The sequence below is a fragment of the Emys orbicularis genome, chromosome 10 (genome assembly GCF_028017835.1).
Source record: "Emys orbicularis isolate rEmyOrb1 chromosome 10, rEmyOrb1.hap1, whole genome shotgun sequence".
In the NCBI taxonomy this organism is placed as follows: Eukaryota; Metazoa; Chordata; order Testudines; family Emydidae; genus Emys; species Emys orbicularis.
Genome location: NC_088692.1, coordinates 82,554,237 through 82,580,879, shown reverse-complemented (window position 1 = coordinate 82,580,879; position 26,643 = coordinate 82,554,237). Strand labels below are relative to the sequence as shown.

General features: G+C 41.3%; 2 protein-coding genes across 2 annotated transcripts in view; one reads left to right on the top strand and one right to left on the bottom strand.

The window, feature by feature from the left end:
• The first annotated feature begins 400 nt into the window (after positions 1 to 400).
• LYSMD4 (LysM domain containing 4) lies at positions 401 to 4,524 on the top strand. The gene is made up of 2 exons (XM_065412682.1): positions 401 to 673; positions 3,871 to 4,524. Exons 1-2 carry the CDS (start codon positions 401 to 403, stop codon positions 4,522 to 4,524), a joined length of 927 nt encoding a protein of 308 aa, XP_065268754.1.
• Positions 4,525 to 15,072: 10,548 nt separating this feature from the next.
• Positions 15,073 to 26,643, bottom strand: part of MEF2A (myocyte enhancer factor 2A) — a 145,373-nt gene continuing 133,802 nt past the window's right edge. The window contains exons 9-11 of the mRNA XM_065412847.1: positions 24,181 to 24,307; positions 17,608 to 17,734; positions 15,073 to 16,831 (exon numbers count right to left, since the gene is read on the bottom strand). Coding sequence (XP_065268919.1) covers positions 16,501 to 16,831; positions 17,608 to 17,734; positions 24,181 to 24,307 — 585 coding nt within the window. The 3' untranslated portion in view covers positions 15,073 to 16,500. The remainder of the gene's footprint in view (positions 16,832 to 17,607; positions 17,735 to 24,180; positions 24,308 to 26,643) is intronic.

Below are 26,643 nucleotides of genomic sequence, written 5' to 3'. Positions count from 1 at the left end.
GCATGATCTTTCTTTCATCTCGGACTTATTTGCAATAGTGCTAAACTAGAATTTCTGGAATGAACCCTTATTAAAATGAGCACTGTAGCATCATGCAAAGTTTTTTCTGCCAATGATGAAACATTCTAGGCTTCATAGGTTGCGACAGTGACAGCCTCCCTTCCTGAAGTGGATACAAATGCCACTGTCAGTGCAATTGTTGAAAAGTGATGCGTGTTGCAGAGCATTCTGGTGACTAGATCAGTGTATCAGACGTGTACTGGCTTAATTGTGTGCATATTGCCAGGGTGCTGTGCTTTTGGTCTGTTGTCACTGTTCTTCAGGGTGGTGAATAAACCTGTTGTTTTATGACCAATACAACTAAAATGTCTGTTTTCTCTTACAGGCTTTAGTATAAAACATGAGGCTCTATGAGGGACGAACCAGATCTTTCCAGGCTCCTGTCACTGTCCATAATTATCCCAGCAGCCACGTTTATGTGTTTAGAAATGGCCGATCAGATCCAGATGAGTCATCAGAGGAGGAATCTGAATTCATGGAATTACGTCCAAGGGGCAAGGAGCAGCAGAGAAGCAATTCTTCCCAAGAGAGAGCTGGGGATGTGGTGCTACTGGAACGAGAGCTCACCGAGGGCGATAACCTTAACAAGCTAGCCCTGCAGTATGGGTGTAAAGTAAGAGCCGCAGCTAGATGATGCAGCTGCTTTAATTTCTTCCCTTAGTCTTGTCTTCATGTGTGTTTGTTTTGTAAGCACTTGTGTTTAGGGATATGTTATGTGTAGCTTAGTTTCCGTGCATACAGAGAGAGGCTCCAGTTGTCTGACACAGAAAGATGACTGCTTGTGTGTGTGTCCTGTATTTATTGATACCCAGGTATAAACCAAGGTGATGCAGGGTGCAAATAAGTCTTGTAATTAATAACACAAGGAAAGTGTATTCACTCCCACGCCCAGCATGACCCGGATTCCTGTATAATTCGGATGACTAAGTGTGTTACAGCTCTCAGGTAACGCACAATTATTATTAACTTGTTGAGGAGGACAACATCTGTACTGAAAAAGGGAAACGAGTGCTGATCGTAATGAGTTTACACTCTGTTAAGCAAACAGAACAATATACTCTGATTACAGAGGGATCTCATAAAACTGAGTGGGCAACAAAATGGCAGTTTCAATTCAATGTTGATAAGTGCCAAGTAATGCACACTGGAAAAAAATATTGCAACTATACATATACACGGAAAGGTCCAAATTAGCTGTTACCACTAAGAAAGAGATCTGTGAGTCACTGTGGACATAGGCGCCGACTCCGTGGGCACTTTGGGGCTGGAGCACCCACTGGGGAAAATTGGTGGGTGCTGAGCACCCACCGGCAGCTCCCCGCCCAGCTCACCTCTGCCTCCCTTCAGCGCGCCACGTGCCTGCTTTTCCCCACTAGCTCCCAGCGCTTGCGCCGTGAAACAGCTGTTTCGTGCGGCTGGGAGGGAGGGGTGAGGAGGGGGAACGAGGCGTGCTTGGCGAAGATGTGGGGTGGGGATTTGGGGAAGGGGTTGGAATGGAGGCGGGGCAGGGAAAGGGTGGAGTCGGGCCGGGGCTGTGGGTGTGGGGGTGGGAGCACCCACCGGCCCTGGGGAAAGTTGGCGCCTATGACTGTGTATAGTTCTTTTAAAAACTAACTGCCCCCCGGGACTCCACCCCCTATCCAACCCTCCTGCTCCCAGATGTCCCCTTACCGTGATGCTCAGAGCGGCAGGACTGGCTTATTGGAAAGCCTGGGAGGTGGGCACAAGCCATGCAGCCCGGCAGGAGCGGTGGGCCAGAGTGGTCCCCACGCGGCAGCGTGGCTGTGGGGGACAGCAAGGGAGGTCTGGGGGTTAGCCTCCCCGGCCGGGCGCTCAGGGGCCGGGCAGGATGGTCCCGCCAGCCGTAGTTTAGACTAGAGGTGGGCAAAGAGATTAGGGCTGTTTACCTTAGAAAAGAGACTACTCAGGAGGATCTGGTAGTCTATAAAATCATGAATGGTGTGGAGAAAGTGAATAGAGAAGTGTGCATCCTGCATTCTCATCTCCTCGCCTCCTGTAGCCAGCTGCCACCTTACCTGTGCTGATTGCTGGCTTGTGTCTCCAGTGCTGGCTATCCGCCAACTGGCAAAGAAAAAGTCTTCAAGTGTCCATTGAGCATCCACTGCATTGACAAAGGGACTCCTGCTGCCGCTGTTGTGAAGCTGCTGGAGGGCTCCCTGTACTGTATTTACATATTGTTGTTTAAAAATGAGTCTGTGCCTTGATCAGGCAATGACGATGCAGCTGACGGTGCATATTGGCTCATTCAGGAAGAAAAATGGGTGTTGTTTTTTTCTTTAAGAGAAATTTACTGAGTTCTTAGACTGATTTTCAGTGCCAAATGCATATACAAGTGTTAGTGCAGTAATGTGCCTAAATGCTAAGAAAATAACACCTGGAAAATACTGTCCCGAGTGCTGTTTCTGCTGCTGGGTTTATTGCAGTTGGTTAATTTGTTACATTGCCCTTCTGTCCTGTCTTGTCCTTTCTCTGCTCCCCCCACTTGTTATCTTGAGGCACCTTTGTAAGCCTCCCCCAACTCAGGTTTGATGGTGTCCCTGGAAACTTGACACTAATGCTCTTTTCTCAGGCAGAGCATTCACCTTTTGCGAGTCACCTTTTCTTGCTGCTTGAGGACCAGAACCAGGGCCCAAGTTTGAGCATCACATTAGGCTGCACTTGTGGTTTACTTTGTTGCCTTTTCATCTCTCCCATGATGTCCCGAGGGTCCAAGGTTCCACAGTGTGTATAGTGCCTCCTACAATGACACCCAGTAACTCAACCCCAAGGTTTTGTTTCCCAGGCAGTAACCAGGCCTGAATTCTGTTCAGGGCCAATTTCGGACCCTTCTTATAAGTTTGGTAGTATTGATGGGTATGTGAATGCTAGGTTTGATCATTATAATTTAGATTATGGGAGTAACTAGGAGCTCCCATTCGGTTCAGGTCCCTATTATGCTAGGAGCTGTATAGACACAATCCCTGCCATGAGACATGAATGAAAGACAAAGACATAGTGGGGAATAAAAAGCAGTGGGAGGTTCTGGGTAAACAAGAAATCATGTTACTGGAGAGATTATCATCCAATTAATTTTTCCAGCTGTGTGCTGTTATCTGTATTAATTTGATTCTCTCCATCCACCACTATGTCATGCCACCAATCTTTGCTTTTTACTCTATTTAGGCAATTACAGGGTTTGGGGGGGCAGCTACACAAGGGATTAGTGAATCTCAGGTGCCTAACTCCCAGAATCAGGCCCTACTAAGTCTTTTTGTGAATCTAGCCCTAGGAACCAAAATCCCTTTGACAGTCAACATGCAGACATCATTTTTGAAGATGAGATGTAGGCTCCTCGGTCAGACAGACATCACAGCACTGAGAACAGCAATACTTAAATATTTTTAAATATCTGGGCCTGACTGTGTCCCAAGGATTTCCCCAGCTGAGTTAAGACAGGAACAGTAGAAAACCTAGGGATGGGAATGACAAAGGTGAAGACAAATACAACTGATGGTTCCTGGAGACACTACTGAATGTGTCTTGAAGGTTACAACTTTCAATATGTGAAGGACTGTAACTTATAAGATTCACTGGGGGTCTTAACCTTGCTAGGAAATCTCTGACTGCAGAGTCAGAGGGCTGCAAGAACAGTGTTAGGACAGTGAGCCAGACTCCCCAGAGCAGCAGGTTTCAGGCAGTGTTTGTTTTCACTGTTGACATTTTGTATTTTCCTGGTTTGTTCTTGAGTCAATATTGGTAAAGGATGGTGATGCCTTAGGTTTACGTGTTTCTCCTTCCTGAATTCCGTAGGTTGCAGATATCAAACGTGTCAACAACTTCATCTGTGAGCAGGACTTGTATGCTCTGAAGTCTATCAAGATTCCAGTCAAGGCCCACGGGGTGTTAACGGAGACCAGCAAAGAGTTAAAACCTCCTCAGAATGCTCCTTCCCAGGCTGGAATGACACTGATTGAACTACCAGAGCCTGATGATGGAGCCACCAGCAGCAACTATAGTGAAAGCAGATACCTGACTGACTACTTTAAGGGGATTGACCAGACCATTGAGGATGTAGTGCAATCCAAAGTCCATTTAAATGCAGATTATTGCATAGAAGCACCAAACTGCCCACCATCAGGTTCAGGGGGGCAAAAGAAGCCCAATAATGGTGCAGACTGTGGAATCCAGTGGTGGAATGCAGTTTTTATCATGCTCCTGATAGGAATAGTCTTGCCAGTATTTTATATTGTCTATTTTAAAACACAACAGACTGGGGCAGCAGCCCATACCTCAAACACAACCTTTACCTTGAATAGCTCAGCTCATGAATTGGGGGGGAAATTGTCACAGCACCTACCAGTCGTGGAAACCCCCAAAGCGAAGATACAGCCCAGTACTGCCTCACCGCCCAACACTGATACCCATAAACCAGTAACTCTGACCCTACTGGATTCAGGTGGCTAATTTTTTTTTTTTTAAGTGAGCTAATGATCTTGACTGAACATAGGGTGACATGTTTTCTCTAAATGAATAAAGATGTTTTGTAGCTTACCAAGTGCAACAGACATTTGCCTCTGCGTTTATAAACGCTTCCAAGGGAAAGTAGCTTGCCCCAGCTTACTCTCAAGAGTGGCCTTGTCTAAAAATCTGAACTAGGCAGACACATCGCAGTGTGTGCTCTTAAATATTGTATGGGTTATTGATTGGAATGATGCAGTCTAATAGCACATGAGAAGACACATTTTATATGGACGGAGCATTTTTTCCCCCACAAAACAACATTTTTCATTCTCTGGCAGAACCGAGTGGGTCCTGCATATTTAACCCTACGTATGCCTTTATAGCTTGATAGACTAGCTCTGGTACATGGCACTATTAAAACTAAACAGGACACTTGCTACCTCCATATCCCTTTACTCTTATCAATGACAGTATTAAGCTAAATTGAGCTAGAATGACCGAGGGTCTGAGCCTGCTGTGAGCGCCCTGGAGGCAAGGATCTGCCTGTGCAGGGAGGCCCTGTGACTTCATTAGGGCTCCCTGCAGCTACCTAGTCAGGCCAGAGCTCTCTGCAGGAACTGGTCCTTAGGTCGGTTATTCCTCAGTAACAGCCTTTGCTCAATAGTGATAGCAAAAGTTCTGTTCAGCCCCACAGTCCAACCTGCCAGCAACCTGTAGTGGCCGACTTGGCCTAAAGGCATCTTGAGCCTAGCGTCACTGGGCTGGCTTCGTGGACTAGTCGGCAATCCCTTTGTCTAGGCACAGTGAGCCATCTCAAGCACTGCGTTTCAGTCTAAACAGGGTATCCTTGCTCTTAAGAGTTTAAACTAGATGGGTCAGTGAGGAGTTTTCCATTCTGTACAGTAATAAAAAGTCAGGGGAAACAACCCCCCCCAGCTATTTTAGGAGTTCATGAGGAGCATAACTTGTACAAACCTGGTGTAGGCTAATTTTAGGGATTTTTAGTGCCTGTGTAGAGAGTCAGCCATGTTTCTGATCACCCATCTCCATCCTGAAATAAGGTCTCTTGCGTGAGTACACATGATTGTGACAGAGCCTAAGATGTTCTTGACGCATGGAGGCCCACAGGTTTCAGGTATATTTTTCAAAGATTTGTTTACAGTAAATGCTGAATGCGCGGAAAGGTTCCTTACAGTATATGCGATAAATGTGGATGAAGACTAAGCTTTGGGTTGTTTGAATCGGCAGTAAAAACCTCTTAATTAGTGTAGCCATTTTAAAAATAAATTCAGAACTGTTTCTCATGGCTAACCCCTGCCACATAAATTGACATTTTGAAGTTGTAGAATTGAACATACTTAAGGAAACATTGTGCATAACATAAGCAAAATCCCCATAACATATTGCCTAAATATAAGCTAACTTTCAGCATAGAGCAAACTTTAAGGATGTTAGACTTTCCCCAGGCCTAGACACGGACATCCCAGGAAGTGCAATTATAATACATTTGTTTACCAGCCTGATTGTCTTAAATGATACTAGCTGAAATTATGATATGAAAAGTACAAGGGTGCTGAATGCAGAAGGTAGCTGGGTTCCACCCCCACCCCCACCTAACTGGAGGATGGTTATAGAATTAGTACTGTTGTAACAGGGTACAAATCACAGATTAATAAGATGTTCATTAGAAAATACATAAAGGTTTAAAGCAAACTACAGGGAAAGTTTTTTTCTCTCTCTCTTTCAAACACTCAGATATAAGAGTCAATAGTTTTAGATGTATTTAATAACACAAAATTAAGCAGGTAAAGGAGGAAATGATAGAAGACTGAAAAATAACTTTTGAAATGGTTTGTCGAATTAAGGAATTGCCTGCTATTGTCTTGCCACTAGAGGGCACTGTTGTCACAAATACACAAGTCCATGAGGCAACGTGAAGGAAATTCAGAGCTTAAATTTATGAGCACCGTGGTTAGTACTAACCACCTCTGTCCCAAATTAAGGTTCTGAGATGGGTGTTGAAGTTAAGAGAGAGAAGTTCTGTCTTTAAGATCGATTATGTCTGTAATAAAGTCTTGCTGGCCTGAGACAAATGCATGGACAGCATTTGTGTTTATAATGACTCAGATGAAAAATGTATCTGAAAAACGAGCTTCTTGCTGCAAAGGGAGCTGGGAGGTACAATGCATAAAGTAAACAGCCCCTTCCTGAGTTACAGTGTTAAGTCTCGGTCCTGATAAATATTTTTCCTGCAGCAAGTAGGAAGCTCTTGTCGGGGGCTTGAGGGAACATAAAAGAAATGACCATTTTTCTTCTGTGAAGGAAAACTGGGCCCTTCTGTAGGTTCATATTACATTTTTAAATGAAGAAAAATTCAATAAAAACACCATGGGAACTATCCTGGACTGCTGTCTGTTTCTTTAGCAGCATATTTTGAACTACACGCTGTTGTTTAATGTTGCAGTTTTCCTTAAAAAGAAAATCGAGTTTTAGGACAGAACGGTGGCCAGACACTGGTCAGATTAAGCATTTGTTTCAATTATAAACATTTACTTTACAGGGAAACATAATCACAAAGAAGGCAGAGTAGTATGGCCATTAGTTGTGGGACCAAAATATCCAAGCATATCCAGTTCCACATTGCAGAATGCTGGCTAAAAATATTAAGTGTTTTTAATATGTACATTCCTGTTCACTACTGAAGTGGAAAACATAATATAAAATTTAAATCTTTCACTCTAGGAGGCAGACTAGAATGTTGAAAGTTCAGCTCTGAAATGTGACTGTAAAAATCACCCTTGTTTACTGTGTTTCCTTATCAAACACGTTAAGTTTTCAAGATAATCCATCAAATTGCCACCCATGATTAAATTCAGCCTGGGACTGGAGAATCAAGCTGGATTCCTCCTTTGTCAGATAGCAACACTTAAAATAAAGCATTTGCAGGCTAATTGTCCCCTCATTGATAACCTGTGCCAGCAGGGCCCTTGCTTTCAGGGAGTTACACGGGTGAAAACATTTGGAAACCAGCGAACAATTCTGTTGGCACACAAAGAGGACCAGAATCCAGAGCAGACGCTCTCAGCCATGTTGGCTTAGCAGGCGTAACAGGAATAAAAAGTAATAAACTTAAACCAGTGGTTCTCAACCTGTGGCCCCCAGGCCACTTGCAGCCCAATCAGCACACAGCTGCGGCCCATGTGACAGCCTCAGGGCCAAACAGGTAGTATTGGATGCGGCCCACAATGGTAAATAGGTTGAGAACCACTGACTTAAACACTGAAGTCAGCACGGCTGAGTTCAAGGTGCACGGGGAGCTGAGCTGCTGATTAAGGTGGTGCCATTTTCACAGAATTGCTCTTTTGGGATCATAATCCCAGTTCATAGGAGTCCGTGTGCCATGCCTCCCTCCCTGCCCCCATGACCAATCTATGTTATAATAAAAGCAAAGTCTTTATCTCCAAAACCTCAGAGCTACAAGATAAAGAAAACTGCTATCCACCACCCCTACAAAAATGTATTTAGAAACAACTAAACAAACTTGCTTTGCCTGTCAGTTCTAGCTGCCTATTACAGCCTTCCTTAGCTGTGACAATTACATGTTCACCAAAATCCATGTTAAGAATTGTTCAGCGAAGCGTCACCTGAACAGCTTGTTCATGCCCCTTTGGAGGGAGCCCCTCTAGGCACTACACACCTGGGGAAGAGAATTACCTGTGCTTCCTCCACCACTGCAGAGCAGGAGTCCCAGCTGCACATCTTAGAGCAGTGAGTCTCAAATTTTTGTACTGGTGACCCCTTTCACATAGCAAGTCTCTGAGTGTGACCCCCCCCTTATGAATTAAAAACACTTTTTTATATATTTAACACCATTATAAATGCTGGAGGCAAAGCGGGGTTTGGGGTGGAGGTTGACAGCTTGCGACCCCCCCCCCCCAAGGGATAACCTTGTGTCTTAGAGCATAGACTATCAGGGTTGGAAGGGACATCAGGAGGTCATCTAGTCCAACTCCCTGCTCAAAGCAGGACCAATTCCCAACTAAATCATCCCACCCAGGGCTTTGTCAAGCCTGACCTTAAAAACCTCTAAGGAAGGAGAGTCCACCACCTCACTAGGTAACCCATTCCAGTGCTTCACCACCCTCCTAGTGAAAAAGTTTTTCCTAATATCCAACCTAAACCTCCCCCACTGCAACTTGAGACCATTACTCCTTGTTCTGTCATCAGCATGCGTGTAAGGGAGCCACTATGACTTGGCTACTTCCCCTCTAGGCAGCTCAGTTAACCCCATCCAAAGCTGTAGTCATGACATACCACATGTGAAAGCTACTGCATGTGTTGAGAGTGCAATTTGCAGAGGCTCAGCGCGCTGGCCAAACAAAATACCCTGAGACCATACAAAGGCACTTTGCCTCAGCGAGGCTGGTTCTGTGCTGCCAGCTTCAGCTTTTGATGCCCCGCAGTTTTCGCTTCAGTTGCCTTCACTTTCGGGTACTCAAAACTAGGTAGGAAAGGGTTTTGCTCACACGTCCTAGCAAAGGTAATCGTTAGGCAGAGGCAATGAGAGGCCCATTTCAGCATCAAAGCCGCACGCTTTGAAAAGTTAGTGGCAGCTGACGATAGAGTAAAATGGAAACTGTTAAGCAATCACAATTGTAGTCATTACTGCTCCTGTGATGACATATTTTTATGTTGAACGTCACTATGTTCATGCATTTTTAAAGCTACTAATCTCATAGGCTTAGGCACTGCATCCCTTTGTGCCTGAAGTCACAAAAATGGTGGTTTGCTTCATGACGAGAACGGCACATCTGGGTACTGAGCAGCATTTGGCTGAGCTGAAGTTTTACCATCAGCTGAAAACTAATGTACAGTATTAAGCTCCAATCCTCATCGACTGGTGTTTCCACATTTGGCAACATACTGATTTTATTGCTCTTAGGCAGAGGTGGCCAACCTGTGGCCCCGGAGCCACATGCGGCTCTTCAGAAGTTAAAATGCGGCTCCTTGTATAGGCACCGACTCCGGGGCTGGAGCTACAGGCGCCAACTTTCCAATGTGTCGGGGGGAGGGGTGCTCACTGCTCAATCCCTGGCTCTGCCCCCTCCCCTAAGCCTGCCTTGCCCTCGCTCCTCCCCAGAGCCTCCTCCCCACCCTGAAACAGCTGATCAGGATGTGTGGGGAGGCGCTGATTGGCAGGGCTGCCAGTGGGGGGGGGGGGGAAGGGTGCTGATGGAGGGCTGCTGACGTATTACTGTGGCTCTTTGGCAATGTATGTTGGTAAAGTCTGGCTCCTTCTCAGGCTCAGGTTGGCCACCCCTGCTCTTAGGGCTGCAGAGGCTACAACCCTGCAACCTTTCATTCACTATTTCTGAATCTGGCCATTACAACACACAGTTAAAAAAAGAGAGCGAAAGTAGCCCGTACAGCAGATCAGCCTGTGCTAGCGGTGGTTGTCAGTTGACCAAATTTGATCAAATATATTTCAGTAAAGCAGTAACAGTCACACTGCAGGTTTCAGACTGCAGTGAATTGCCTGGGAATGTATTGCTGGCAGGGACGAGGTGATTGTCACAGGGCCATTAACTACAGCGTGTCAGTAATCCCCAGATAAGGCTTTACTCCAGTGTTATCACTGCTATTAAAGAAAACACAAGTAGGTGGGTGACATTATTTCACTTGGGATGTGCTGGGCATTGCTATAGTCTTAAGGCCCTGTATGTTAGCCATCACTCACTACTGCAGTCACCTTTTATTAGTCACCAGGTTGTGCTGTATTTCCCGACAGGTCAGCAAACAAGTGAAAAATGCAGATCAAGCTTACTGGAAACATTCTATAAAGAGATGGAAGATCCCTTATCTACAAAGGTACTCAAACTGGTGTCTTTGCAATACTAACCTGGGCCCAAGGAACAATGTTACAGTAACAAGCTGGAAGTGATAAGATAAGCATGTCATCACCTCCACGTTAATGCCATGTGTGCTGTAAAAAATAATCAACACAGTGGATTTCCCCCCCATGTGCATGGTGGACAGGTGAACTGTCTAGACTACTCAAACCCATCCCACAAATCACAGCCAAAGACGGCACATTGCTCACCAACCCCTCTGCCCCCCCCCGAAAGAAATGACCTCATGATGTAGTCTCTTGCTACCCAGGAGTCAACAGACCCCCAGATGCATTAGGCCGCTGCAGAAAGATGAGCAGGGAAATTTCTTACAAGACTATAGCCAAACATGAAAATGTTGCCTCCATTTTATGAGCCTCCCAAGCCCGTTTTAGGTTTCCAAACTGTAGCAAGCATTGCTAATCCAGAGCTTAATACAATTGTGCTCAGTTCAACATGCGTTACAATCTGCCTTAACGCTTGGATACTAGAGTCGTTAATACAGGCGACTGCTGGTAGCTGTGGCATTGATTACTATTTAATTCTATTACTAGGTGCCACTTTTGTACTCAACACCTGCCTTTTCATATGGTGACATGGTCATTTCTACGATCACAGTTGTTTGACCAGGCCTATTGCACCATAGCATCTGACTGGATAGGACTCCTAGCACACAGCAGAGACAAAACCAGCTTTAAAAAACCATCAGAAAGCCTAGAGCAAGGTACTTGTGGGAGCTAACTAGGAAATAACAATGAATTCATTTTCAGCAGCTGTAGCCGCACTTTGAATATTTTTAGCCATAAGATTCAACCAGCTTCAAAACCTGCCAATAAGAGCCCTCCGCCAGAGTCAGGAATTGTAACTAGCACCCAGACTCCAGCTTGTAATGGAATGTGAGAGCCAGAAAAGCTGTTGCTTGGGCAAGATAAATTAGGAAAAGGAGAAACCGAAGCGGTTTTCAGTGGTGACGTGCAGAATTTAGCCCAGTGGGACAGATAAGTTTTTTTTTTTTTTTTTTTTGGAGGGGAGGGGGGTTTGGGTGCAGGCAGGGGCTCCCTGTGAGAGATTCACAACCAAGCACCGAACCTGAAATTGTGTGATAGGGCTCTTGGGAGAAAGAGGTTTCTCCTGCTTTGTTAGCGGAATTATCAGTAGCAGGGAGTTGACTGCTTGCCAATTGACCATTCTTCTAGCCCAGCACCAGAAGTTGTCCATGGTTACCAACAGTTGTGAGCTTTCACTCCTCCATTGCTAGGGCTGCATCAAGCTCTCTAGGAATTTGAGGCAGCAGCAGAAACCCAGGGGAAGCAGGAGGAAATGAAATGCAGGGTAGAGCTGTCAGGGTACATGGGCAGAAGCTTCCAGAAGAGAAGAGAAGTCTGGAGCATTGGAGGGTACTGCTCTAGGGATGAGTTCCAGCGGAAGGGAAGCACAGCCATCAGGAGAGCCCACATTTTGTGGTGCTAAAGAGGAGTGGCACCTAAAATAATCTGCGGAACGACTGGAGAAGTGAGGCAGGGATAACTGATGAAAGCAAGGCCACTGCCACCTACAAGGAAAGGGTGAGCCAGCAGTAGCCACAAATATACCTAATAACATTTCTCAAGGGGAGCTAGAGGCTAGTACACGTCACCAGATATTATTATTTCCAAAGCACATTTAATTCTTCATGGGAGGGGTTTTTTTTTTTTTAACCCCGTCCCTCCTCAAATGCATTAATACTTTTTTATTTAAATATATCAGCAACCCAGCATTTCTGAGCATCCTTATCAATGCCAATCCAGTATGCAAGCGCAATGGAAGCGCAAACATTAGGGGAAGGAAATATGCCCATTTCAACATTACAAAGGAGTTATTTAAATTATGAAAATTTCATTTGCACCAATTTTTGTATTTGTCGATTCATAAAGTGTTATTCATATTTTACCATATTTCTTTTATTATATGGATTTATGTCAAAACTACTCTTAATTCTGGCTGCAATGAGAAAAATATATGGATGGATATAATTCTATCAGCTTAAGAAAATCCATCCGGATGAAAATGGGTCCATGATTCTATTACCAGGTGCTCTTTAGAATCAAGCTGAAAGTATTCTTTCAGGCACTAGGGAGAAGGAGAAATTGCATGATAAAAACACTATACTCTGCAAATACGACAGAGTCTGGAGTACACAGTAAAAGCCAGTATTTTTACTTTAGTGAATGCAGGATACAAATATTTTACAACAACTTCTAGCATTTTCTTAACCATTTGATAAAAAGTTCACTAGAATATTTATTGTATAATGAAGAAAAACAACACATTCAGGGAAAAATTGAGATTAACTTATTTTTTTCTTAAAAGATTCGTCTCAAGGATGGCAACAAAGTCCAGCTTGTGCCGCCAAACGGCTTATCATCATTAAACCGTGAACAGCTTCTTGTGTGAACTGTTGACTACAAACATTTACCAAATACATAAATCTCTTTTAAAAAAGCCATTTTAAATATAGCAAAGCAGTGTTCTCTTGCACAGCAAAGTGAAGAAAGTTTCTACTAAGAAGTAACTGTTTACATTTATAAGTCTTTCTTTCACATTCTAATTTAACTTCTTCCCACGATCAACTGCTAGGAGTTATTATGTTCCTTATTTACTATATATTTCTTGTGCGCATAATAATTCAGAAAAGTTTTTGATGCATTAGTGTCCTTTACAATAAAAGGAAATGCTAAAGCATTTTTCTCCAACAAACCCCTGATTTATATATATATTTAAATACTATTAGTTAGAGCTCAAAGATGATTTGTCATTTTAGCAGGTACAACTCTCGTGAATCAATACCAGCCAAGTAGGTTCACACTAGATTTGATCTATCTGCAACCCTACCTTGAACTGCATTTATTAAATTTACTTAATAAAAAATGCTATATTGATTTTTTTAATTGCTGAAATGTTCTCCTGTGCTGTGTCCTTTCTTCTACAAAACACTTTTACATCTCCTAAAAAAAAAAAAAAAGTATGTTCCAAACTTACACGATTAGTGTTATTAAAAATCTGAGTTCCCCTATGATTTTCATGGTGTGGACTTCTTCCACAGATAGATGGGATGTTGTTGCAGAGACTTATCTACTGGAGTCCATTACAGGGCTATGGGCAACAGGTTAACAGTCTGATCCTCAATTCCTAAGAATTGCACAAGTTTTACATTAGTCAGTTGGTGTGATTTAAATACAAACTCCAAACCTTATGTAACATTGTTTTAGAAAACAGTAATAGTACTGCTTACAAACCTGCATAGAAATAAAGACTATTGACATACAGTCAGCAAAGCCATCTCATAAGGCACACAAGAAAATAGACAGTAAATGTGAATGCAGAACTCCCACTCAAATGTACAGCAAAGTTCATATACGTGCATAAATAACAAAAAAAAAATCACATAACTTTTCAAAGCATTAAAGGTTCCGTGAAACGGTAAGTGAACTGAAATACTTTGGAAATGCAGTTTTCATTTGAAAATTGAAATCCTCTGTAGGCTCTTCTGTTGCAGTGACTACTCTAGTTTCAATTTACTAAATGTAGATTAATTTGAAAGGAAGTCAAAGTTTGCCTCAAATGTTTTAAAAAATTCTGTAATTTTAAGTTACACTGACAACACAACAGATTTAGTCTTGAAATCCACCTGTAGTACATTTGTTCTTGGATCATTCCGTGTACAAGCAGATGTCAAGGAGATGGCTATACACATTGGATTTCCATTTCTACCTCATGTTTTTTTTAATTATAGCATCAACTGAGTGACGTTACTAGAAAATTTCCTTAAAAAGTGTTGAATGCCCAAGAGAAAAATGTTTCAATAAATATATAGAATTAACTTCAAAGAGTTTTGTGTGACACATAAAACAACTTCAATTTTTCCCAAAATCAGAGTGGCTAGTAGTTAGATTTATGTTTCTTAAAAGTCTACATTTTATTTTGTTCGTAGTGAGGAGGGATATAATAATATTGCATACACAGGATGACAAGAGTAGTAGTAGGGATTTGAAAGCACACAGAGTTTTAACTCAAAACATAAGTTAAGCACATACTTACTAAAGCAAAGCGAATGGTGTCAGATTTTTGGCCCCTCCCTTAGCGACTTACTCTGTACAGATCCAGTTTTAAGTAAATCTTTGCCAAACTTCAATAGATTAGCAATAGCAATATCAGTTTAAAAGCAGAGATTATGGTACTCCTAACATCCCTGAATGATGGGAGAATTTGCTACTGTATTGCAGCTAGATCTTGCAAACCCTTACTCTTGCATTAGTGAGCCTGCTTGCATGAGAAAGAATTGCAGGATCAGAACTTTAGCTACTAACCAGATACACAGCATGTTGGGCATTTGGATTTCTTGCTCAATTTTTTTTGAATGTTAGAAGGAGACATGAGAGGATTTATTTCCAAAGCAAATGTTTTGTCCCAAACCACTTACCACTTACAAAACCTTTTGTGCTCATCTGATACGTGTTATCATTTCCCTAACATAAGTAATTAGGTCAAGTTTTTCCACTGAATATTTTCTCACAAGAGGCAGTTTTAAAATAATGCCTTAAAATGTGTTTTAACAGATTTTTAATATTTATGTGGGATGAACTTAACACCGGATTTTTGTTGGTTTTTTTTTTTTTTTGCCACTTTGCTATTTATATACATATATATAAAATGTATAATGAAGCTTAACCATACAGCACAGAGATTACATTTTAACGGCACACATTCACCACCAGTGAAGGGGACAACCCCTTTATACATCCTCTGAAAAATCTGGATAATAATATTAATAATAATTAAAATCCAAAGAAAGTACAGTATATTTAACAAAATAGTAAATATTAAACAGTGAATACTCTACTTAATAAGGACCTCGCCTTTTTTCAAGTTGGCGTCAATCCACAAAAATATACTTTTTAATCTGGTGAACGTACAATACATAGGTACTTACACCAAAGGTGGTATATTTAAGATGCTATATACACAAAGAGTTTGGCTCAAATTTTAATTTACATATAGAATAATAAGTGTTCATGGCTTATTTTTCCCCCAACGTTCTGCCTGCAAGTTTTTTTTTTCCCTCTTCTGAAAGCAAAAAACTAGAAAGTCAAAATAACAAGATAAAACTATACTCTACAAAAAGCTACATCATACAGCTTTGGCTTATATAAATAATTCATAGCAGAATGTGTCCAAAAGTACTGTATATAACTTTTATATATAGTCTTCAATTCATAAGGGTATTGTTTTCTTTAATATAAAATATACATGAGCTAATCCGTTTCTTTCTATATTTTTCAAAGATAGAACGTAAAAAGAAACTTTTCAAACATATTCCAATTATAACTTAATATATTAATTTTATTTTGTTAATGCTCTATTTTCTAGGCTATTTTCTGAATATTTCATGCGAGTTCTCTATGTCTTCTCTCTCTCACACTTTTTTTTTTTAATTAAGAACCACTTCTTTGACCCAATACATTTTTTTTGCACGTGCAAAACAGGTTTTTATACCTTCAGCCCTTCGCCATGCACTCTCTGCAACAGAGACCCATGCCAGGTTGGGTAATATAAAGGACATTTTATGTACAGTATTGCTTTCTTTTTCCTGCTTTTCTACTGCTCTGCTGCTATAAAGCATTGTTTCTTAACTACAAGTAACCATACGGCTTTAATAAAACACATGGGGACATTACTACAGGGGAGCCCTCTTGGTTTCTGCAATCTAGTGTGGCAGGATTATAGGTGGGTACAATGTTTCTTTGCAGAACAGGTTATATTATTAAAACAGCATGTCCGGGTAAGTGCCAGACTAGACCAATACCTATAGGATTGTTTTGTTATATTTTTACCATGGGACATCTGCAGCTATACAAGGAGTTTGTAGTAAGTGCCTGATGATTTTGTGTATGCTACATACACTCGCACATATATATACACATGTGAAGATATATATATATGCATGTATGTATATACATATAAATATATTTATTTCATGTCCTTCTTTATATATTTAGATATGTCAGGACAGTTCACTGTGATAACACAAAATAGAAGTGGCAATGCTGAAAGTTTATGTTGCCCATGTGTCCACCCTCATTCGTTTCACTGATGGGCTCTCTCTATCTTCTGTATTTGGTGGTCTTCCCAACCCAACAGGTGAATGGAAATCACTTCTTGGGTCCTCCCGATCACTGCCATCATAAGAACTGCTGGAACTACTGAGACTGTCAACAGGGGAACGACCCATTTCCTGCCGTGATTGCTGCTGCTGCTGCTGCTGCGGAGGGAACCCAGATGGAGTCACACGGTCCCGTGGAGGTGAAATTGGTTCGGACTTTATGTTGATGTTTTGGTTGGTATTAATGGATAAATTTGAACCCTGAGATAACTGGCCTCCAGCACTGGGGAAATAAAAAAAAAATGTTACAATTGATATTTATATTTAAATATTAAGCGTTGTGAAATCTTGTAGCCCATACTCAAACTGAATCCAAGCTAAATACAGAAATAAAAAACATTTATTGAATGCTTAGTGTAAGACTCAAAGCTGAAAATTGTGAATTAAAGGTGTCCCAAATCCTGAACTAATTCACAGAGAGCTGGTATTTATTACATACCTTATTGTTCAGGAAGCCCCAGATGAAGCATAACCAATCAGGTTAAAGTGTCTTTTAGCAGGAAGAAATGGATAAAATTTTAGATACAATTGTTCCATTAGTGCTGTGCTCTTCCGTGGAACTTGAGTGTCCAACTACTCTGTGGTTTGTTCTTATGTATTTTATTTGTGTTTAAAGGAATTAAGACAAATAGAAATGTTTAATTTTTTGAAATGGGTGTCAAACTTTCAGGTAGGTGTTTTCTTGGTAATGTTTGCAGAGTGGTGACGTTTGTCAGCATTATTACTTACACAGAACCAGCACTGTGTTACATACTGAACAGACAAATTGGAAGGCAATGTACCTCCCCCCCCCCCCTTTTTTTTTTTTTTAAACTACAGTAATTTCACAACCAGTGAGCTTACTGGCAAACACATGAAGAATGCACATACGTGTGCATTGAGGGAGAAATTAAAGTAGAGTCTTATTGAATAGTGTCAAATGCAGGATTATTCATTTGTAATCAAAGTAGCAGATGTTCCCAGTTGGGTGTGGTAAGTTAACATTACAGATCCACTTACACAAGAGAGCTAAGGGCTGCTTGCCCTAGATGGTGCTGTTGCCAGGCAGATACCTGTCCTAAAGACAGCATTCCTGGGGAGTTAAAGCCCTGCAGGGCAGACAGGTCTGCACTAGTCAAGGAGTAATCTGAAAAAGAAGCAAGAAAAATAGTTTATACTGTGTTCAGTTATAAGAACCAACGTTTTAGCTCCCTGTTCAAATCAGCTACAGGCTGATTATGCAAAAGGATCCAAAAGGGCAGACCCTTTCATTTGTGTAGTGTTCCACTGACATCATAAGGGTCTGCTCACACAGATCCCTTTGCAGGATCATGGCCTTAGAATGCTCTTTCTTCTCAACCCTGCTTCCAACTCCTAGTTGCTATTGCTTGGTTTGGGTTTATTTACACCAATAAATATGACAATACATGTATTTCATCCAACAGGTCTTCTCCTATGCATAAAAAGAAAATGTTCATTACTGTGCTGGTTTTACCATGTACATTTCTGAATATTTTGCTCTGTCCAGAAACTTCTAAATAAAATAAAAAAGTGGGCATTAAGACAGGCCACTAAACCAACTGAAATAATTTATCATCATCAATCTGGCATAAGAGAAAACCTGTCTTGTGTTCAACCCTCGACACAGTGGGAGAGCCAGATTCTTTCCTCCGATCCAGCCCCTCTGCTCTGCTCAGTATATGGCCAGCTGAGAATTCCTCCAAGAGAGGCGACATCCCAACTGGTATAGCCAGCTCCTGTGCCACATTGTCTTCTGCCACTGGTGTAGGGGGCTTGGCTGGATCACTATTGTGTTCTAGCAATTCTAAACTGGTAAAGTGTCTCATAGAGATCAATGCATGCTAGCATAAGTCAGAGCAGCCTCTAGGCTGCTCTAACCTATACTGGAGCAGGAGTTGTGCAAAGCAGATAATCAGGGAACCTAGTACCATCTTCCTGAGGGCCTGTCCCCTTCTCCTGGGCCAAGTGGATGTTGGCCCAGAAAATAATCAAATCCTGTAACTATAGCTACTTTACAAAACTGCTATGAAAATGTACCATCTAAGGGAAAAAATGTACTCACCTGCCTTTATCATAGTGATGGTGATAATGTAAAAGCTTTTTTTTAAAAAAAGCTAGTTCAGCAAAAAACAAAGCAAAAAAAAAATCTCAAATCACAACATTCATCTCCTATGGCATAAGGAAATATTTGCAAGACATATCTAAAGCTCTAAAAACATCGCTGGCAGTCTATAACGGATCAAACTCCTTTTCCACCATAATTCAGTTTCATTCTTATATTCATGTGGTATATAACTGATGACTTAGTCAGAGCCTAAAAACTCAAGTATTCTTTTTATATATAGCAAGAATGTGTCATGCAGTTGGATATAGTTTTTATATGCTGATTGAGAGGAACACTGTACAGTTGTAATCAACAATTCAATTATTGGATTTTTTTTTTTGCCAGGATATAATGCTTAGATAGTTCTCGCTGCTCATTCACACATAGGAAGTTATTTTCAGTTCATCATTATCACTTATGCTTTCCTTTCAGGTTTTAAAAGAGAAAGCTTCAAACATTTCTCTGCTCTTAATCACTTTGCAATACAGTTTCCTTAATATAATTTCTGATCTCTTGTGAATGAGACAAAATGTCAGGAAGAAAAAAGTTACTTTGCATTGCCACAAGAGATTAACTAACAATTTACTTAAGCGGCATCTTTCTGGAGACTTACAAATCAGATTTATACATTGACACCTGTCTGAAATGACAGTCAGTTACTATTTATAGTTCAATTTCTCATGAGATCTTTTCTAGGACTACACAGTCTAGTGTGACTGATTTGGAGCTGCTCTGTAATAATTTATGAATACTGTATGTGCTGCTTGCCTGATTGCTGGAAAGCTATTTACTGTATGCATATACTGAATTAATTCAGTAAGAGTCTGTCTACATGCAGACAAGGAGCAGGTCAATAGCCCAGATAACAGCCTCTCAGCAAACAAGGGCTACTTGTTTGCTACTGAATTTAGCTGCTACTGAATTTAGCTGCTACTCCCGATCCCTGCTGAGTCCCCCAACCAGTTTCACCAGGCTCAGAAAATTCAAGAGAAAAGGATTTAGGCCTGGAGTTGAACACACTCAGCGAGAGCAAGAATGAAGGAGAACCCATAAATTAGACTTACTGGGGTCCCTCCTCATGAAGATGGTTAGACAGACATGCATGTAGACTTTTTATTGTTTTAAACCCCTTTTCTATTAGGCTTTCTTCCTGCTGTTAAGGGGCACAGTATTCAGTGCTAGTCACAGCTTCTGCAGGTACCTGAACCCAGTCAGACCTGTTGGGGTAAACACCGTGTTACTGTGGGCATCCTGTAGCCCAGGACCTGCTCTAAAAGTGGGAGAATCATGGGACTCCACCCTAGTGAGTTAAAGACACAAGGCCTCCTACCTAAGGGGTCCGAGCAGCAGCCCTGTAACTACGATTTGTAGATCAAGTGGGCTACGGATTTTGACTCTAGAGCCTGCACTAACGTTCTGTCAGTTAAGGACTTGTCCCTTCAGGGTGCAACAGCTGATACACTGTATATGCCTTGGAAGATGTAAATCATACACTCACTGCACAATTTGTCTCTCTTAAATCCAGGCCTGGGTATCTCTTATAGAGTAAAAGTATGCCCAAACGTTGTCATCTACAAACACGACCACATTCAGAAAAAGCTTAGAAGTAGTACTTTTCTGATTGTAAATTCTAGAGACATTCTGTATTGGATTTATAGCTATATGTGATTAATACCCAAACCGTGGTGAAAGAGTATGCTTGTCTGTGCAGGTACTTATACCATACCCTTCAATGGGGTATTAGATTGCTATTTGCATACAGATAAAGGAAAAGAAGGTTGGATTTTATTATTGTGGGTCCTATATTGGACAAAACGAGATACAGATTTAAACATGTAATAGCTATCTTCCACGATACTATTGTTACATTAATGTTCTGTGAAATGTGGAGGTATTCCATGTTGTAGCTTTGAAAATCTCATCTTCTGAGGCAGAATGAAATTTCAGCTACCATTGCTGCCAGAGTTCCAACTGTATGAGTCTGGACATATTCTCAAGGTATAATACTGCTCAACAAAAGCAACAAGAAATCCAAGTTAACTAACTAGAAATAGCTCTTTTGCACACAGGTTGATCTCTAAGCTCTGTCTGCACAGGAAGTTAGACTTGATCTGCAGCCATGATCTTAAGGGCTGAATTGCGAAGACACCAATTTGTAAGGATTGTCCAGCTACATAAACTGTGGAACACACGGTGAATGTGACCCTCTGTCCCTATGTCTCTTCAGAGAAAAATAGGTTTAACTCCATCCTATATCTAAAAGGTAAGGAGGAGAGCCATCACCGTCTGTCCCATCCATGTCCCCAAAGGACATTACAATCTCTTCAGACCTCTGAAACTTCTTTCTCAACAACTTTCTCCTTCTCACCCAGAAGCATCACTAAATGCCAAGAGGTCCAAATCTGAAAGCAGCATCTGGATTCTAGAAAAATGTGCACTGACAATCTCCAAGTACTTCCTGACTTAAAAGGATTCACATTTGTATTAATCTTTTGTTAGATTTCCAGTCCGTTGCACTGGAATTGATGCAATTCGTACATGCTCAAAGGTGCTGCTAGGTGAAGAATAACGTGCTACATGAGTCAAGAGCTCCAGCGTCTCACACAGTAGAAATCTTAAACACGGTATGCCCTACATCAGCGTTTCCCAAACTTGGGACGCCGCTTGTGTAGGGAAAGCCCCTGGCGGGCCGGGCTGATTTGTTCATCTGCCACGTCCGCAGGTCCGACCGATCGCGGCTCCCACTGGCCGTGGTTCACTGCTCCAGGCCAATGGGAGCTGATGGAAGCGGCGCGGGCCGAGGGACGTACTGGCCACCGCTTCCAGCAGCTCCCATTGGCCTGGAGCAGCGATCTGTGGCCAGTGGCAGCTGCGATCGGCTGAACCTGCGGACGCGGCAGGTAAACAAACTGGCCCGGCCCGCCAGGGGCTTTCCCTACACAAGCGGCGTCCCAAGTTTGGGAAATACTGCCCTACATTATTGTAGTGAAAGCCTAGTGTTGGTTGGGGAGTTACCAGAGATGCAGGCATACCGACCAACCAAGAGGACACCACGTGAAAGGATCTAAATGCTGCTGATGGGCTTGGAGGGGGGGGGGGGGAGGATACACCTCCTCTCAAGTTTTTAAGCTGTAGCCTTCTGAGGGGGCATTTCTGCATAGCCCTGACATTGGGCCTGGGGTTTTAAGGTCTCAGAAACAGGGCCCTTCTGTTGGCTTACCAAGAAGCATATCCCTAGCTGGATGACATTTTTTTAACATCTTTAAAAAGGACATAACCCTGGCCCTGCTGTATAAAAGGAGGTTTGCTCAGGCTGCGATTCACTTCAATGGCAACTCTCAACATGCAGAGCCAGGGAGACTGTTGTGATGAGATCCTTCTATGAGGTACAGGAGAAGGCAGTTTGATAGCCGAACAAACTAAACAGCTATCTGTGCATTTCTTTTCTCTTAATTGCCAGTTTTTCATCACAATGACTCTGCAAGGCACCTCATTAGCACTGAAATCTGTCTGCATGGATAAGAATGTCAATTTCTGGAGAATTTTTCACATACTGATAAATCCAGAGTCCCCTTACAAGGGTAAAGAGAATCTCTTCTTTTTGACAGCTTTATTCCTCTTATCCATTGAATTCAATCCCCAGTCAGCAAGATATATTTGCACTCAATAAAACTCAAAGACGTTAGACCTCTAACAAGCTGGGACTGGAATAAAGGTAAATGTTTGAGATGGGTGTGCTGCTCTGCATCATGGATCCCCAGAGGGATTTCTTTAACATCAGAGTCGGGATGAAAACTTGTAGGAAAATAAACTGAAATTGCAAAGAAACAATATTTATGATAATGCATAGTAACATCTTATGCTTCAGTCATAAGGTGATTGATGACAAGGGTCAGGAAAGAACTCTATTCCCTCCACCATGTATATAACTGCACATTTAGGTAAGTGCACTGTGATTTTATTTACCGTGCCTAAATAGTCAGATATCTGCTACTGCTAAAGGCAGGAAGCCTGGTTTTATAAACCAATGGTCTGATTTGATATGGAAAAGCTATGCTGATACAGAGAATGTTCGTACAATGAAGGAAGTTTTACTATAGAACGTGAGGTTCCTTTAAAGCTTAGGTCTTTTTGTAGCAATTGTCACAGAGGGCAAGAATAGAATTGCTGTGTTTGTGAGATGTGTTTGCTCTGTTCAAGCGTGGCTACCATATGTCTCTAACTGAGCTTCTGAGGAACTGATAGCTTGAGATACCATCCTCATGCAACATCCACATCCAGCAAGATTATACCAGTTTAAGGTTTAAGAACAAAATTTTCCAGTTAGAAATAAGTTATGGATGGTACAAGTACCACATCTATCAAATAACCATCTTTTTCTTCCCCTCAGAAATATTATACCCATTTCACATCAAACACTTATATATCCCACACAAGAAAACTAAAGTGAAGTTCAGGTTGTAGGCACATGATATTGGTTTGACTGCATACTACTTTTCAAACACAGGCACGTTAAAAACATTACAAAACCAGAAAATTCAGAGTTAAGATTATATTACCACAACAAGCCACAGAACACAAGAGATGTATCAAACAAAGCAGTGCCAATTATTTACCATACTCATTTGACTGTATGTTTCATCCTCATCCTCTATTCTTTGTCTATATCTTCAAATTGTTAAGGCCTTCAGGGCAGGGATTGTCTCTCTCTGTTTGTACAGTGCTTAGAACCTTTAAGGCACTGCCATAATATAGATATGTACTACTACTACTATTAACAAAAACAGAGTCACTTTCAAGTTACAACTCCTGAGTGAGCCAAAACAGACTAAGCACTTCAAAGCAGGGATTGTTTTGTTGTGTCATCTGTATGAACCCTGAGCATCAACTATATTAACAGAAAAAGGCTGTGGAAAAAAAGACAATAGCTGCATTTATATAGACAGAAGCGGGATACTAATACAACTCAAGGACTGTGCTGAAGTTGTAAGGGGATTTAAAAACCAAAAAAAAACAACGGCCAAAACTGTGTCAAAATTTAGACTAGTTGGAAGAGTAATAATGAAGGAATGACCTATTCCAACCATGACACCTTGTGGGACTCTTTTAAAACAGGGATTTGGGGAACATGGACTCCTGAGGGTTTCCTTGGGAAAGGCTGAAAGGCCTTTGCTTTGCTCCAGAAGTTCCATCCTTTATTCATAAACCTCAAGGGAACTCTGAGATCTCCAGACCTCAAACCACTAGTAAGGACACTGGATCATCTATGTATGTTTCCGTATCAGTAACACTTCTCACAAACTAAAGGCTAATTTTCAGCTAATAAGAAAGAGCCCTCACCTAAAGTAAATATTCAAGTAAGATAAAGGGTCTAAAACATGTAAACCTTCTGAGATTCAGAATCATGAAAGCCTTAGCTGCACCTATCAGGTAAATGGTAAGTTAAAAAGAAAAAAAATGACACTTACCAGTGTTGTAGGCGGTAGGCATGGCTGAATACACCAGTCCCTGAGGAGGCAAGCTTGGAGTTGTCACAGACACCACAGGGGTAGCAAGAGCCTGGGTAGACTGAGAACTGCTTATCCTTTGGGTATTCTGTAAACGATTAAACACAAAAAAACATGTCTTGTGGAAGTCAATTACAACAATGAATAGAATGTGTTAATGTAAAAGTAACATTCAATTACAACGTGTCCCTTTTCACATTATTTTGGGGATGAGAACAGTATCTCCTTTTTTCATGGTCGTGGATTTTCTTCTACAAAACATTTAAAGGGCCAAAAACTAATTTTGTTTTAGACTAATTTAAAGGAGCATAATTAATGCATTAGACTTGCGGGTATATTCTCTTGTTGTGCATGCAGCTTTCATTAATGTCAATCTGAACAATGTGATAGCACTTAGAGGAAAATGCACTCCTTTAGAGTGTACAATTTTCAAAAGCTCCTGTCCGGAGTGATCTAGGAGGGTAAGTCCCATTTTCAAAAGAGTCTTACACTTAGTCCCATTGACTTTTGGTTGACTACTAAGTGCCTAAGCCACATCTGAAAATGGGACTTTCAGGCGCTTTTGAAAATTTACCCTAGAGCTCCCACTGTTGCTTGCACAGGTGTGGTTGCACCGGTCCTAAAAGCAACAGTGGGAGAGTTCCCTTAAATCTTCAACGTTGCCAAGACCTTAACGGTAGAATAATATTGTGGTTCCCCTGGTTGTGGGAACTGAAAGTTTACTCATTAGACTGCACATATATTTCAAAACACATGCCTTTTGTGTTAACAAAAACCGGTTGTGCCTTCTGATATGAAAATTAGTTAAGCTCATAACTGTAGAAGCTCTGACTATCCTGCCATTTGTAAGTGAATAACTCCTATGGCCATCTTAATAATACTCTATATGCCACAGTCTTGAGTTAAAATTGGTGACGAACAAATTTGGATTAGGCAGTTAAAAACTATTTGCCATACTAAACATTTGATACAAAAGGCTTTACTTAAACATTGTGATGGATGCCTTTTAGAAAACAAGGCCACTCCATCACTGGCATGCCATATTCTTTACCAAGGAAGCCTTAATTTTTTTTTTTTAATTGCCAAGTCAACACAGATTGGATGTGACAAAAACAGGCCATGATGTTGTTTTTCTTTTTAAAGAAGATTTATTCCTAACTTTTCCTAAGGAATTTGAACACCCTTCTCCTTGCCATCATGTACTCAATTTTAAATGGAATATTTAAGATTAACAGACCTAAGTTTTAGCTTTTTTAAAGAAAAATAAGTAATACTCCCAGACTTAAAAATTATATATATTTATTTGATCCCAGAACAGCAGCTTCACAACTTCTTAGCTGAAGCACCTGCCAACAACAAAACCACCACCCCTTCTTTGTTTTCTTCTGATCAAGGGTGGCATATGGGTATTTCACTATCCCTGATTCTCTTCTCCGCTCTGTTCTTGAGAGAACACATATTATAGAAATGTACATGATTCTTGTTCTCACAAGAATGAAACACAGAGGCAGTGCTGTGTTTATGCAACTCTGCAGATCAAAACCAAGAGGACTGATTTGAGGGCTACCAACCTGGTAATTGTAGCTTGACAGTTTAAAAAGAGTACAAGGCATGCTCTAGCTACCATTTAAAATGTACTATATTCTTCTACTAGCCATTCTTATTACTTTAAACACAGGGAAAGCTTACAGTCCAAGGGCGTTATGTTAATGCTTCAGAATTTACAGTATCTGATCAAACTCTGGGGTTCTAGTGTGATGTTAAAAAGATAAAGAAAAGGTGGCATTCAAAGATGAAATTATACCATTAGTAGTGATGATGGAGACTGGATGTATAGGTTATATAATAGTGGATACTCAATGTATGAAATCATTGCTGGCATAGCATTTTGCCAGCCCAGTAAGAAGGATCAAACTTGTCTCCTGTTCCAAAAACCTTTTCTTCCTCCATTGATTGTAGGAACAACTTTGTTCAAATATGTTTAATTCATGTGCGAGGAATGCCTATTTTGTCTGAATCTTAGAGAGAGCTTGACTAAGAGTCTAGTAACTACTACTCGAGGGATTATGTTGGTGTCTGTGTTAAGCAGGGACATACTGTAGGTTCAGGATGGAATTTTCAAAAGCACTTAAGTGACTTGAGGGCAAAACCCATTTATTTTCACTGAGATTTGTGTTTGTAAGTCACTTAAGTGCTTTTGAAAATCCCACTCTGTTACAGTAAGAGACTGGGTTTATCTTTTATGAAGACATGTTATTAGACCAGATTTTTGTGTCTGTAGAAAATAGACCTTTTCCCAGAGGTTTCTTGGATAACAACCTGTAAAGTTGGGACTACTACATAATGGAAAAGTTAGAGACATCTACTAGGAAACTATCCAGGTTCCAGGGATATCCCCAGGGGAGTTTTTGGGGGTATTTGGGG

Coding starts and splice junctions, on each gene's coding strand:
- LYSMD4 (XM_065412682.1), top strand. CDS start 401: ATGAGGCTCTATGAGGGACGAACCAGATCTTTCCAGGCTCCTGTCACT. Junction 674..3,870: donor CCCTGCAGTATGGGTGTAAA/GTAAGAGCCGCA, acceptor TGAATTCCGTAG/GTTGCAGATATCAAACGTGT.